The sequence below is a fragment of the Chelonia mydas genome, chromosome 7, assembly GCF_015237465.2.
Source record: "Chelonia mydas isolate rCheMyd1 chromosome 7, rCheMyd1.pri.v2, whole genome shotgun sequence".
Lineage (NCBI taxonomy): Eukaryota > Metazoa > Chordata > Testudines > Cheloniidae > Chelonia > Chelonia mydas.
The window spans coordinates 40,969,941-40,984,676 of NC_057853.1; the positions used below are offsets into that span (position 1 = coordinate 40,969,941).

General features: G+C 41.4%; 1 protein-coding gene across 1 annotated transcript in view; it reads right to left on the minus strand.

The window, feature by feature from the left end:
* The window catches only part of SHISA5 (shisa family member 5), a 55,488-nt gene extending 41,261 nt beyond the window's left edge, over positions 1 to 14,227 (minus strand). Inside the window, exons 1-3 of the mRNA XM_007055589.4 lie at positions 13,479 to 14,227; positions 6,799 to 6,967; positions 3,227 to 3,301 (exon numbers count right to left, since the gene is read on the minus strand). Coding sequence (XP_007055651.2) covers positions 3,227 to 3,301; positions 6,799 to 6,967; positions 13,479 to 13,539 — 305 coding nt within the window. The 5' untranslated portion in view covers positions 13,540 to 14,227. The remainder of the gene's footprint in view (positions 1 to 3,226; positions 3,302 to 6,798; positions 6,968 to 13,478) is intronic.
* Between the last annotated feature and the right edge of the window lie 509 nt (positions 14,228 to 14,736).

Consider the following 14,736-nt stretch of genomic DNA (forward strand, 5'->3'; position numbering starts at 1 on the left):
AACAACCAGGGTTCATCCCTTCACCTATCATCTTGCAGTAACTGAGGTGAGGAAAGGCAAAATGCTGAACTTTGAGCCAGTGGGGGCGTTGCCATTTATTTTAATGGGAGAGAGATCTTACCCTTAAAGCTTCCATGGAGAGAAAACAAACATGCAAAGGTCCCTGGCCTTCCTTTCCCCACTTAACTTTACAGTATTTCCGGTGAACTTTTTGTTGTTCCTTTAAACACAGATTAACAGCATTCATACTGCTCATGCACTGCACACTTCCTCCTGCTTTAAGGATCTTCTGAAACAGTTGCTAGCTGTGCTAGGCGGTGGAGTCTAGACGTTGGAGTATAGCATTTGTCATTTTCATTCCCGTTACCATCACACCAACACACCCACCTTGTGCAAGTACTGCATAGAGTTAAGTATACAAAATGTTATCAGCCCTAGCTAATTTCTTCATTTCAGTTAGCTCATGGGTCAAACTTAGAAAACAGACTGTAAAGCTGAACTGTGAATATAAGAACACAAAGTCAAACAGAACAGAAGTCTATATAGCACACCTACTCGTTAGATACAGCTCACTCAAAGCCACAGGATGCGTATCACTCAATTTTAACCGCAACACAAATCACAAACAGAAGAGAAAAAAAATAACCTTTGAATATCCTGTTAACATCTTCTATTTTATCTTTTGAAGCAAAAGCCCTATTCACTCCTTAGATGCAAGAAATATATAAAGTGCTTCCCTGAAATTATGGATATGCCATCTCATTTGGTCATTAATCTTGCTGTTCAGTTCACTGTTGCTTTTTCGATACAGCAGCTGCTCAAAACAAACCACAATGCTTTAGCTTCTGCTTTGTGCACACTTCCTCCAAGTTATTTACTTTCTTTTGCTGAAAATAGGAGGCTTTCACAGAGTAACTAACACTAGTTTCACGAAGCTTAGCATATAGTGACAGAAAAAAAAATATACAGTATAGCTGGAACCTTTAAAAAGATTGTTTTATTCGATGTTTGAACACTGCAGAATCTCCGTAATGATGCTTAGGTTTTCAATAGCCTCTCTGTAGGTAAGATGGCACGCAACTTCCATCAAAGCCATATTTTAAAATCAGTGTTATATATTTTTTTTCCTAATAATGTTCAGGTAGGAAGTTGTTCTGAAGGCATTAGAATTATAAATACTTCACTAATATTTTGTAAAGTTACTATATTAACTTTATTCCCTACTAAACAGTATCCTTTAAGAAAATATTGATAGCAAAATCAAGGTAAGATATATGAACAAAACATGGCCCTCTTTCTCCATCTCCACCTCCCTTTCCAAAAAGCCCATGGTTCAGAATTTAAGAAACCCTATGGGATGAATTAAGGATTTATTTGTACCATGAAAGCATAAATGTTTATATTAATAACATGGGTAATGGAAGATTTAGTGCTCTAAGTTTAATTTTGGGGGGCTTTTTATAGGGAGCTTAAGTTTTATAAACATGAGGGGTAAAATTAATTGCCGCTTAGCAACCATGACTTTAAAAAAAAACAAAAAAAACCCACTAACCAGTTCTTTTTCAATACTAATACAGTTAAGTATCAATTCTTTGTGTATACTTATCACTCAAAATATACTCCACAACTCTATAGCAGTCTTATAGTCACATGAGTGGGTTTTTAAGGAGCACTGAATACTTGGTGCAATAGAGAAAAAACTAGTACAATAGGGCAGCAGAGCTATTTAGTATAGAAGATCTAATGGTTAAACAGGACCCGCACTGCTACAAAAGCATGCCCCCCCCCCCCCCCCCCCCCCCCCCCCCGCTCTATGAGTTTGTAAGTTCTACCACCAACAACTAGTTACTTTGTCCTGTGGCTGGGGATTTTCCATTCTCCAAACCCTAGTCCGAACTGAGAAGCTGGAGACAACTGGTTTCCCCCTAGACTTCAGCTATCCCATTGCTCTGTCTGGGCCAGGGTTGACCCTTTCAAAAGACGGACTTGTAGACTGCCCTTCCTTGTGTCACCACCCCTGGGACTTGCAAACCAACACAGAACTAAAAAGACAGGAACCACAAATAGCCCCACATTCAGAATAGAATTTGCAGCCCGAGACTGACAAACTGAGTCCCCAATATCAAACAGAATTTGTAAGTTAAATACAGACAGATTCTCTAAACCAACACACCATGTCATCACCTTTTTAGCTTGCCTTTCACTACCACATCAAATGTAATCTTCATCCTCATCTTCAAGACCTTTAACTCCACCTCTGCCTACATATCCAGCGGTTTCTTATTACGGTTGTCCCCTCTCACCAACTATGTCAGCTTTCTTGTACATTTGCCTACTCTTCCCAGAATCATTTCTGTGCCATTTTTCACACTTCCATGTACATGAAATGCCCTCCCAATTCTGGTCTTTCTAGTTTCTTGCTGGCCTCATCACTGACCCTAACTCATTCAAATCCCTTCTTCTTTCATGATGCTCATAAGCAGAGAGTCAATTTTAAGTAGTATTAGATAAACTAAGTGGAGCCATGAAGGTGTGCGCATACTTAAACTAGAAAACCACAGGATATAGTTGTATAAGACAGACATCACAGTCCTCATCACTAAATTAGTGTAACCCTTGTTCTTCCTCTATCTCCTTTAGTCATCACACCCAAAATTAAGTTTTAATTGCTTCAGTGCAAGAAGATAGTCTTATTTGTACCATTCAATACCTAACACTCTTATGGGCACTGTAATAAACAAACTTAAAGCAAAAAAAAAAAAAAAAAAAAAAAAACAGAAAACACGCTACTAGTAGTAAGGCAGGCATACTTCAAGTTTTTACCAGTTTGAAAAGTATTACCAGTTTTATCAGTGTTCTCTATTCTATAGAGAGAGAATGCCAGAAATATTTAGACTCTTAAAATGAAAGAAGCATTTTAAAATTTAGCCACTATATGCTAAAAAAGTCTGCCAATGTTTAAATATAGTAAAAGAACAACAATGGTTTAGAAAAACTCCCATTCACTAAACAAGATGGAAAATTACATACTATTGAGATTATGGCCTAAACTAACATTATGCAATGTTTATCTCCAAGTCCCTACTTCTTCATAAAAACTAAAATATATAGTAATCTTGAGAACACTGTGGTGTGACTTGTCAGTATTTTCATTTTGCTTGTGTTGTATACACCACATTAATAAAGTATCTTTGATAAAAACAGATGTAAGCCTTAAGTTATTTACCTGGGTCCGGGTCCCCAGTCATCATCAAAGTGTGAACGCAACTTCAACGTTTCTTCCTTGACGGGTTGATATGTCCTGTAATAAGACAAATACACATCTCAAAAGTGGAATTTAAGTTCTTTTTACCAAGTACTCCATGCCTTCTCAATGACATTTCGTGCACAGGGGAAAGGCCAATCCAACCAAAACTGGACTTGTTTCCACTCTTCAGAAGTCAGTGTATTATCTTTGGGATTCCCAGTGCACATGAGAAACCATATGCCTACTCCCATGAGTACGATAGCTCAAGATATTCTCTTGAGCTCACGAATAGGAAAAAATATATAAAGCCAGATGAAATCCAGTTAATTTTCATTTTCAAGATCAGTTTGATCTGGCTTGGTTAACAGAAATAGAGGTTACTTTAAAGTAATGCCAGACGAATACAAAGTATTGCATTCTTGTTCTCAAAGGTATCATCCTTTTGATGGTGAAAAGCCAGAGTGATGTGCATATTAATCAGAATAGTCCCAAGCAGTTGTTCCCCAAACTTTTGAAAACTGAGTAAGGGAAATGAAACCAATAGCACCCATCTTCATCCTTGCCACGTCATTAAAAGTCTACTTATTTTAATTCTTAATCTTTTGCAGTCCCCCACATACAGTAAACACTGGCACGGAGGAACAAAATGATTAGGGTGGTCGATTAATCGCAGTTAACTCACACGATTAACTCAAAAAAATTAAATTGCGATTAATCAGTTTGAATCAAACTGTTAAACAATAGAATACCAATTGAAATCTATTACATATTTTGGATGTTTTTCTACATTTTCAAATATATTGATTTCAGTTACAACACGGAATACAAAGTGTACAGGGCTCACTTTACATTATTTTTATTACAGATATTTGCACTATAAAAACGATAAAATAAATAATATTTTTCAATTCACTTCATACAAGTACCATAGTGCAATCTCTTAATTGTGAAAGCGCAACTTACAAAAGTAGATTTCTTTTTGTTCCATAACTGCACTCAAAAACAAAACAACGTAAAACTTTAGAGCCTACAAGTCCACTCAATCCTATTTCTTGTTCAGCCACCCACTGAGACAAACAAGTTTGTTTGCATTTATGTGAGATAATGCTGCCCACTTTTTATTTACATCACCTGAAAGTGAGAACAGACATTAGCATGTAAATACCTTGCAGTACTGGCTACAAAAGTGCCTTGCAAGATATGCTAAACATTCATATGCCCCTTCATGCTTTGGCCACCATTCCAGAGGACATGCTTCCATGCTGATGTCGGTCGTTAAAAAAATAATACGTTAATTAAATTTGTGACTGAACTCCTTGTGGGGAGAATTGTAGGGCTCCTGCTCTGTGTTTTACCCACATTCTGCCATATATTTCATGTTATAGCAGTCTCGGATGATGACCCAGCACATGTTCGTTTTAAGAACGCTTTCACAGCAGATTTGACAAAACACAAAGAAGGTACCAATGTGAGATTTCTAAACATAGCTACAGCACTCGACCCAATATTTAAGAATCTGAAGTGTGTGGCACATGCTTTCAGAAGTCTTAAAAGAGCAAAATTCCAATGTGGAAATTACAGAACCTGAATCGCCAAAAAATAAAATCAACCTTCTGCTGGTAACATCTGACTCAGATGATGAAAATAAACATGCCTCAATCTGCACTGTTTGGATAGTTATGGAACAGAACCCATCATTAGCATGGACGCATGTCCTCTACAATGGTGGTTGAAGCATGAAAAGACATATGAATATTTAGCATATCTGGCACGTAAAAATCTTGCAATACCAGCTACAACAGTGGCATGTGAACGCTTGTTCTCACTTTCAGGTGACACTGTAAACAAGAAGCAGGCAGCATTATCTCCTGCAAATGTAAACAAAATTGTTTGTCTGAGTGACTGGCTGAACAAGAAGTAGGACTGAGTGGACTTGTAGGTTCTAAAGTTTTACATTATTTTGTTTTTGAATGCAGTTATTTTTTGTGCATAATTCTACATTTGTAATTTCAACTTTCATGATAAAAAGACTGCACTACAATACGTGTATTAGGTGAATTGAAAAATACTGTTTTATTTCTACAATGCAACTGTTTATAATACACTTTGTATTCTGTGTTGTAATTGAAATCAATATATTTGAAAATGTGGCAAACATCCAAAAATATTTACATAAATGGTATTCTATTATTGTTTCACAGCGCAATTAATCGCATGATGAATTTTTTAACTGCACAATTAATTGTGATTAACTTTATCGCTGAAAAGCCCTAAAAATGATCTTTGCAAAGCAATGGCTTATTTCTCTTTTTTTGTTTTATGCTATCATATTAACAAACATTATACACTAGGTCACAATTTAAATTTAAGCACCCAGTTTCTCCATGTTTGAGAAGTATTATGCAACTGCTTTATACTGCAAAAGGACTAATTCTCCACTGCTTTCATCTGAGGTTTCCAATAAGTGTTGCAAACAAACATTCGACAAATTCTACAATCCTGTCAGGTAGGCAAGAGTTTATGCCTCAGTTTACCCATCAATCAAATGCTGTTAAGGAAATAAGGCTTACTGAAGTCCATGATTCAGTGACATGGTGTAACCGGGCGCAGACGCACCCAGCGGCGCCTCCTGCTGGTCATCCTTGGGAATTAGCTCACCAGCCTCCGGAGCACCCTCTGCCGTCTGGTGATCCGCCTGTCACTAGACCCGGTGCCCCTCCTGGAGCTGGTGCCCTTTTGTCTGGGGTGCTGCCCCCCTAGCAGTAACCCCTCAGGCTCAGGGTCTCCCCACCCAGGGAAACCCCCCCACCCACTAACCCCACTTCACCTCAGTCTTGGCTACTGCCAGTCCTCACTTAGCCCCGCTCCCTGGGCAGACTGCAGTGTATCAGCCACTCATCACAGGCGAGGGGTTTGGACCTGCTGCCTCTGCCTACCCATGGGCTGCCCCCTGCAACCCCAGTACCTATTTGGCCTTACTCTAGGCCTGCAGCTTTGGGGGTTTCCAGGCCGGAGCTCCCCAGCCCCTCTGGCCTTCCCTCAGCCCTGCTCCACCCCAGGTACTCTCTCAAGCTCCCCAGCACCCAGGCCCTTCTCCCTCTAAAGGCAGAGAGAGACTGACTACTCCTGGCTGCCCTGGCCTTCTTATACAGGCCAGCTGTGGCCTGATTGGGGTATGGCCCAGCTTCTAGCCCACAGCCCCAGCCCTCTCCAAGGGCTGGCTTTTCAGCCCTTCAGGGCAGGAGCGGGTGTCTACCCCACTACACATGGCTAGGAATAAAACCGGAAGGACCTACCATGGCTGTAACCAGTACAGGGTGAGCAGGGCAGCTGGTCAGGGTGCAAAGCTACAAGGGCAGAAAAATGGGGTAGAAAAACAGTAGGGGGTGCCAACATGCTTGCTTGCCCGGGGCGCTAAAATGCTTAATTACAGCTCTGGGACCTAGTTCAAATTCTTTGTTCTAACTACAAAATCATATACCCTCAACTATCATCTTTTGGTAGGCAGAAAAAAAAATGTACTAGCTCACACACTTGAGTTTGTCACATACCTGTCGTCCAGCACATTACACATAAATTGTTCATCTTCTCCAAATTTATATGACCTATCCAAGCAGCAATATCGGCTGATGCAGTTTCCACAGCAGAACTGTGGGCAGGATTTTTCAGAATATGTGCGTCCATCAGAATCTGTATATTCCCTACAATATTCACCCAAAGCTGAAAATAAGGAAATAACCAACAGTCAGATATTTAAAAATCAAACACGTTTAGATGTATCTACATTAGCTGTCAGCTCATCTAGTATCATATCATAGAATCACAGAAAATTAGGGTCGGAATAGACCTCAGGAGATCATCTAGTCCAATTCCCTGCTCAAAGCAGGGCCAACCCCAACTAAATCATCCCAGCCAGGGCTTTGTCAAGCCGGGCCTTAAAAACCTCTAATGATGGAGATTCCACCACCTCCCTAGGTAACCCATTCCAGTGCTTCACCACCCTCCTAGTGAAATAGTGTTTCCTAACATCCAACCTAGACCTCCCGCACTGCGACTTGCGACTATTGCTCCTTGTTCTGTCATCTGCCACCACTGAGAACAGCCGAGCTCCATCCTCTTTGGAACCCCCCTTCAGGTAGTTGAAAGCTGCTATCAAATCCCCCTTCACTTTTCTCTTCCGTAGACTAAAAGAGCCCAGTTCCCTCAGCCTCTCCTCGTAAGTCATGTGCCCCAGCCCCCTGATCATATTTGTTGCCCTCCGCTGGACTCTCTCCAGTTTGTCCACATCCTTTCTATAGTGGGGGGCCCAAAACTGGAAGCAATACTCCAGATGTGGCCTCATCGGTGCTGAATAGAAGGGAATAATCACTTCCCTCAATCTGCTGGCAATGCTCCTACTAATGCAGCCCAATATGCCATTAGTCTTCTTGGCAACAAGGGCACACTGCTGACTCATATCCAGTTTCTCATCCACTATAATCCCCAGATCCTTTTCTGCAGAATTGCTGCTTAGACAGTCAGTCCCCAGCCTGTAGCAGTGCATGGGATTCTTCCCTCTTAAGTGCAGGATTCTGCACTTGTCCTTGTTGAACCTCATCAGATTTCTTTTGGCCCAAGCCTCCAATTTGTCTAGGTCACTCTGGACTTCATCCTTACCCAGTGTATCTACCTCTCCGCCCACCTTATTGTCATCCGCAACATCATATCAGAATGTAATAAATACTACTTCAGTTGTGTCTTCTAAATTAATGATTTCCATCAGAGCTAAGGTGAGTTCTTAGCCTTCAGTCTTTCCATTTATAATATGCTCTCTCCAACCAAGATAGGTTAGCTCTCTCCAAGTGTTCTCCCAAGCACATAAAGGAGAAAACTGTTTGAAAATAAAATTATAGACATTCCTTGTAGTGTTATTTTCATCACAATGGTGGCTAGCAAATACAGCAATGACTTTCAAGGATCATGGTACCAAATTTATCAGCCAATCAGGGCTCTTCTAAAATTGCTGCATGAGTACCAAAATCAGTGTTAAAAGAAAAACTTTTAATAAAATCTTTCCAGGTATTTGATTTGATGCACAAGATGCATCAAAGTAACATGTACTATAGATTCAGATGCCCACATGGATCTGTATCTTTTAAAAAGCTGTGGGGCAAATCCCAATCCTACAGAATTCAATGACAAAAATCTTTCATTGACTAGTCCCCCCCAGTTTTCAAGGTGATCTGCAAGAATTTTATGTTATGTTTTGTTTTGTTTGATGTTGTTCCTTTTTCTATCTATCATGTATAAAGAATGAAAGGTTTATTTTATGGTTTTTCCTGCACGTTAACTTTAGAAATATATTAAAGACATCTGGTCTCTCCTTTGGCTAGGGGGTTTCACAGGTGTTCTCTGAGCTTTCACAGCTTAACTCAGGGGTGGCCAACCGGAGCCTGAGAAGCAGCCAGAATTTACCAGTGTGCATTGCCAAAGAGCCACAGTAATACGTTAGCAGCCCCCCGCATCAGCTTCCTCCTCCCCCCTCGGCTCCCAGTGCCTCCTGCCCACCGGCAGCCCCACCGATCAGCACTTCCCCCTGCACCTCCCGATCAGCTGTTTTGTGGCCTTCAGGAGGCTCTGGGGGGGAGGAGAAGGAGCAAGGGCACTGAAGACTCAGAGGAGGGAGCGGGAAGGGGTGACTTGGGGGCAGGGCCTGTGGCAGAGCCAAGGGTTGAGCAGTGAGCACCCCCTGGCACATTGGAAAGTTGGTGCCTGTAGCTCCAGCCCCTGAGTCAGTGCCTATACAAAGAGCCGCATATTAACTTCTGAAGAGCCATAAGTGGCTCTGGAGCCACAGGTTGGCCACCCCTGGCTTAACTGAAGGTATGGGGTGATTCAGCTTTAACCAAGCCATCACTTCTCTCCAATTTTTATTAGGCATTGGCGCTAGGTAGGCAATTTATATGATCCAACTTAAAGTCAAAGTAGTTGAGAAGGCAAGGGATTTTAAGTCTGGTCTCTTATGAAGTCAATTTCACAGTTAGAGTACAGAGTTTCACATGATGGAAGAGACCTGCACACCTACTGTTAAAAAACAACAAACAACAACAACGTTGCATACAGTTTACATATTTTTATACCTAAAAGACAGTTCAGTTCATCCTTCCTATTTTAAGGTCATCTTTAATATTTTGGCAGCTCACACTCCGGAGGCTGATAATACTTCACTCCTTGCATCTGAGGATTTCAAGAAGCTTTCCAATTTATCAGGTTCCACAACATACTTTAGAGTTGCGTATTAGTGTGAAGACCAGGGATGCACATTTTGTGGGCAGAGGAGAGAACTCCTTGATACTGAACTATTTTTGTTGTTTCAAGATATATTTCTGTTAATAGTCTATACGGTTTTGACACTTTCTTTAGCCATATTTTAAAGCATCCAGTATAACCACATGTCAGGACCTGTTATTTAAAATAAACTTAGTTAAAAACAAAAAATCTATGAGAACAGTATCACTGAAAGATTGAAACTGTGGCGATCCCATTTCACCCAACTTAATATGGCAATAAATGAGATGGTAGGGACTATCCCGTTATTGGACTTTTATGGTTTTAGGTTTGTCTCCTTTCGATTGGATCCAGGATTTAGAGATTACCTTACCTCTGAGAAGAGAGTAACCAGACTCATTGTTGCAACATGGAACTGAGAACAATATTTCCTGGTTTCTATTCCCTGCTTGACACTTGTGTTGACTCACTGTTTAACCATGTGCACATTACAAATTATGTGCCTCAATTTACCATCTGCAAACCAAGGGTAATATATTGTGAATTAACAAACGATGGTAGAAAAATTTGCCCTTAAAGCACCTTTTTATCTGAGGATCTCAAATTATTTCAGGTGTTATTGTTCCTCTGACAGTCTGTATCTTCTGAATAAGGCTGTTGAGTTATTGTACATTAAAATATTAAATTAACATATTTTATTAAGAGATTAAGAAGTTATTACTGTTGTATTTTAAACAGATTCTGCTATAGTTTAAATAATCTCTCCTCTCTCTGTTTCCCTCATTACATGGTTCTCCAATACTAATCTTCATCTGAATATTTTATCCATCTCTAATTCTGAGAAAAAACACAACACAAAAACCAAAACCACCACCCAGATATGAAGACTCAGATATATTCAAAAGGTAACAGGAACTTCTGGTTTATTAATGCCTTCTAAAGACTTCTGCATATTGTGCCCATATGATCTCACTTCTGGTATAATGGTTTTCTTATGGAATGAAGAAATATGTTTGTGTAGGAAGCAAAATCACAAACTGTTCTCCTTCCTCTGTCTAAAATAAGGAATTGCAAAGCAATTAAGATACTTCCACATATATTACTTCTGTGTTGCGTAAAGACAAAAACAAAAGGGTTTATCCAGGTTTATCACAGGCCTGAGCACAGAGGCAAACAAATTGTAGGGTGTTAAAATAAAGGCAGAAGAGGTACATTCTAATCTATACTAAATTAAAATAGACAAGGACTACTATAACAATGTAAATTTATTGTTTAATTTGACTGCAAGGTATAATAAACTACATATGATCCTCAGTTATTTTCAACTCCCTGTTATTCCCAAGGCCCTATTAATTTCATTGACAAATGAGTTTAAATAAACTAAGCTGTCAATGATAACATCCTCAACTTCATTACTAATTATTAGACCACATTAACGCCCACAGTCTAGATTGTGCTAGGTGTTCTTTAAAATATAAGACAGTTCCTGCTCTGAAGAGCTTAAAATCAGGTGGGGGTGGGAGGGAAGGGAAGGAAAGGGAAGGGATGTAATAGAGTGGTCAACTTAACAGCTAGGAAGCACAGTTGCCAACTTTCACATGGTAAATAAACACCCTAACTTTCACAATAAGCCAAAAATCAAGCTAATCCCATTTCAAAACAAGGCCAAAACAAGCCAATCCCTAAGAACCCCAACACTCTATGTGGCTAGATCCCCGCAGCGTGCAGTCTGGGACTGTGGAGGGCCTGCTGTCGACCCTGACTCTTTCCCCCCCTTACCCCTGCTTGCCGGAGCCAATAAAAAAAAAAAAAAAAAGAAGCAATAAGCTACAAGCCAAAAACTAGCCAACACGCAACTCACAAGCCAATTAAGCTTAAAACAAGCCCAATTTCTGAGTTTTTGTCATGAGTTTGGCATGTCTGCTAAGAAGCCTATTGGTAGTTCTCCTTTTTTGAATTGTGTCAACTATCCCCAGATGTTCTTACCTAAAAATCATCTAATTTAGCTGAGTTATTTGATGGGACAATTCCCTGATAAGGAGTTTATCCAATCACCAATTACTACTGTTCAAGAACAGATTCATGTCAGTATAGTATTCATAGTTGTTACCATAACTCCTTCAGGACCACTCCTAACAGATGTTTTTTATTATCCTGTCAGTAAGTCAATTTGGACACAATTCATAGCTAACTTGATTAATAAACTTAAAAACATATCTGTGAATATTCCTCTCTCTCCCTCCCCCCTCAAATGAATTGAACTAACTTGCACTGAGAGTGATGACCTTGATGTAAAGGAAAAGCTGAGGCTCCTTTAACTTTGACTTTTTCCTGAGCTCCAAGCCAGCTAGTCTTCCTAATTAAGCTCCTTTCCTGTAGATATTTTCCATTTATGCCTGATGCCAGATCAAAAGTTTTCTTTGCATGAAATAGATTATTAGAGCTGTATGAAAAATTTAAAACCAATTTTGTAAACCTTGACATTTAAGTGTTGACTTTTTTGGATGCCCAATCTTAGTTACCTTGAAAATGCTCAATTTCCATAAGTACTAAGCACCCCCTTCTTTAAAGAAATGGGTCCCTTTAAAGATTTCTAGGACTAACAAAAAATAATAAATAAAAATGAGGCTCCATAAATCACTAGTCACGTTTAAAAATCTTAACTAGATTAGTGTTAGTCACCAGTGTTATTTGTGACTGTAGTTCTTCCAAATTAATATCATGGTATGACATTAACAGCCTTGTGACTTTTTTGCTCAGTAGTTTACTCAGAACATGCTACCACTGTAAAAAAATAAAAGAGAAAAATAAATCCCCAAACCAAAAAACATTGTAACAAGGTAGCACAAGGTAAAGCGCATCTTAGTTTTCACATGTTAAACCATTACTCCCCAAGATCAATGATGTTACTAAAACATTCTCTTGGGGAACCATAGCCTTCTACCGGACAGTTTCTTTTTTGTTTTGAAAAAGAGTTGTTTGATGTTCTGAACATTTTTGTTTTTCTAATTCTTGTTGTAAAGGGGCCTTAAGGCATCTTGAGCAGGTACCCCTGCTCAACAGCAGCCAGTATATTTTCTGAAGAGCCCAAGGGCCACTTGCAAATATGCTTCTGGTCTATTTGAGCTTCCTATGTATTAGGACAGACAGGAAACTGGACTGGATGCACAGGAGAGGGTTTTTACATTAGCAGCTGTTTGTGGGGAGGGGTGGAATCCTATCTAATGTTAATACCTAAATGTTTGGGACCAAACATGCCACAACATTTATAGTCATAATGAAAAGATGTAATATTCAATATTGTTAAGAAATCGATCAGGAACGAATATGTTCATTACAATTCCTGTGAAGTCATCTAGTCACCCCTTCTCAGTCTCTAGGCCAAGGCAAGATTGTTTCCTATGATACTCTCCAAAGCTTCATCTAGTTTTAAATGACTCGGCTATTACGGTGTTCATTGATCTCCTATGGAGTCTATTCCATGATCTAATGGATCTCACTGTCGAGAAAGTGTTTCCCAGTATCTAGACAAAGTTTATTTAGTCCTTCCTGCCGAGTAAATACTGAGTATTTACTATTCTCCCGCCTTGCCTCCCGCCAAGTCCCCATTACAGCGGTACCAGTAGCTGGGGCGGCGAGCCTTGCCTTCACTGCCTCTCCTGTATTTATGGGAGGCTGAAGAGCGAGTGTAGCCCTGACGGGGACATTTGAAGACAATGAGACCAAGCCCCCGACAGCACTGAAATTAGCTCCCCCCGCCCCAGCCAGGTGCGAGGCGGGGCTCCCTAGCTGGGACGGCGGAGTTTGAAAGGAGGGTTCCCAAAAAGGTGCCCCTGCCAGCGCCTCGGGGAGCAGCACCTCCGCGCCCCACACTCCGGTTCACCAGAAGCAGCCCTCACGGGGCCACCCCAAGCTCTGGCGAGCGGGCTCTGCCCAGCCCGGCCGACCCCCGCTCGGCACTCACCGCCGGCCTGCAGGAGCAGGACGCTGAGGGCCAGGAAGCTACAACCGCTTGCGGGAACCATGGATCCTGCCTCCGGGGGACAGACGGCAGCCGCTGCTCGGTGGTGGGTCGGTGTGTGATTGTTTTTCAAGCGAGGCGGGGGGAGCGCCCCAGAGCCCCGGCCTCCGTTCGCCAGAGACGCCCCTTGCCTGGCTGAGGGGAGGAGTAACGAGCGTCTGCCTGCTGGCCTCCCAGCTCAACGCCCCCTTCTCCTTCCCTTGTGGCGGCGGCCCATGCACGGCCCGCCTGTAGCCTGAGGCGCCGCGGGCGGTAGCAGAAGTCCTGCCCCGACCTACTTGACCTGAGCTGGACAAGGCGGGGCGGGGGGAGAACTGAACTGGGCACCGATGCCTGGGTTCATTCCCCCCTCTGCCACAGAGCCCTCCGTGCCTTGGGACCTTCGTCAAGGCAATCCTTCCTCTCGAGGAAGCTGGGAGATCCAGGCTGCAGCTTTAGCTGCGGATTGAGGCAAATTATAGAACTAGTCCCTTTGGTCCTGTGCCCTTTTGAGCTGGAGGGTGCACGCTGGCAGTGTTTAAAACATGAGGAGAGCGGGATCGTAAGACTCCCCTCCGTCAAATTCCCCTAATAGGATTAGAAGGGACCTCAGAGAGAGCTGGCTTTTCGCGAATCCCAGCCCCAGAATTCAAAGGGCTTTAGATGCAGGGTTCCAGTGTGGGCACTTTTCTTTTTAGTTTCCCCTGGTGCCGGAATAAGTATCAGTCCTAGGGTGGTTTTATTGTTTATCATGGAGTTTAGTATAGGAATCAACTAAACATGGGTCAGTCCTTCAAATAATAAATATTTGCAGTTGCAGACTAAGTTCACACAGGTGCTGCTAGATTGAATACGGGTGAAGCCAAAGCTTTGCCAAAAATGGATTTAGCCTTGGAAAACAAAGACTTTGCCCCTTTGTGGAAATAAGCAGGTAGTATTTAGTAGCAAGTTTGTGTATAACGGGACTAGTTTGGGGTTGAAAATCACCCTTAGACTTCTGGCATGATTGATTATGTGACAATTTAATAGCTTTTGCCGAGCTCACCCTCTACACAATGAGGAGTACTTTACTACCTCAGAAGGTCTTTCTAATAACGAATTAAGGCTTGTGAGATTCTCACACATTATATTGAGGGCTGTTTAAGAATTTAGATAATTCAATACACAATTTGACCCAATACCTCAATGGAAGCCTGTGTGTTTTGTTTCAAGGGGATTTTTA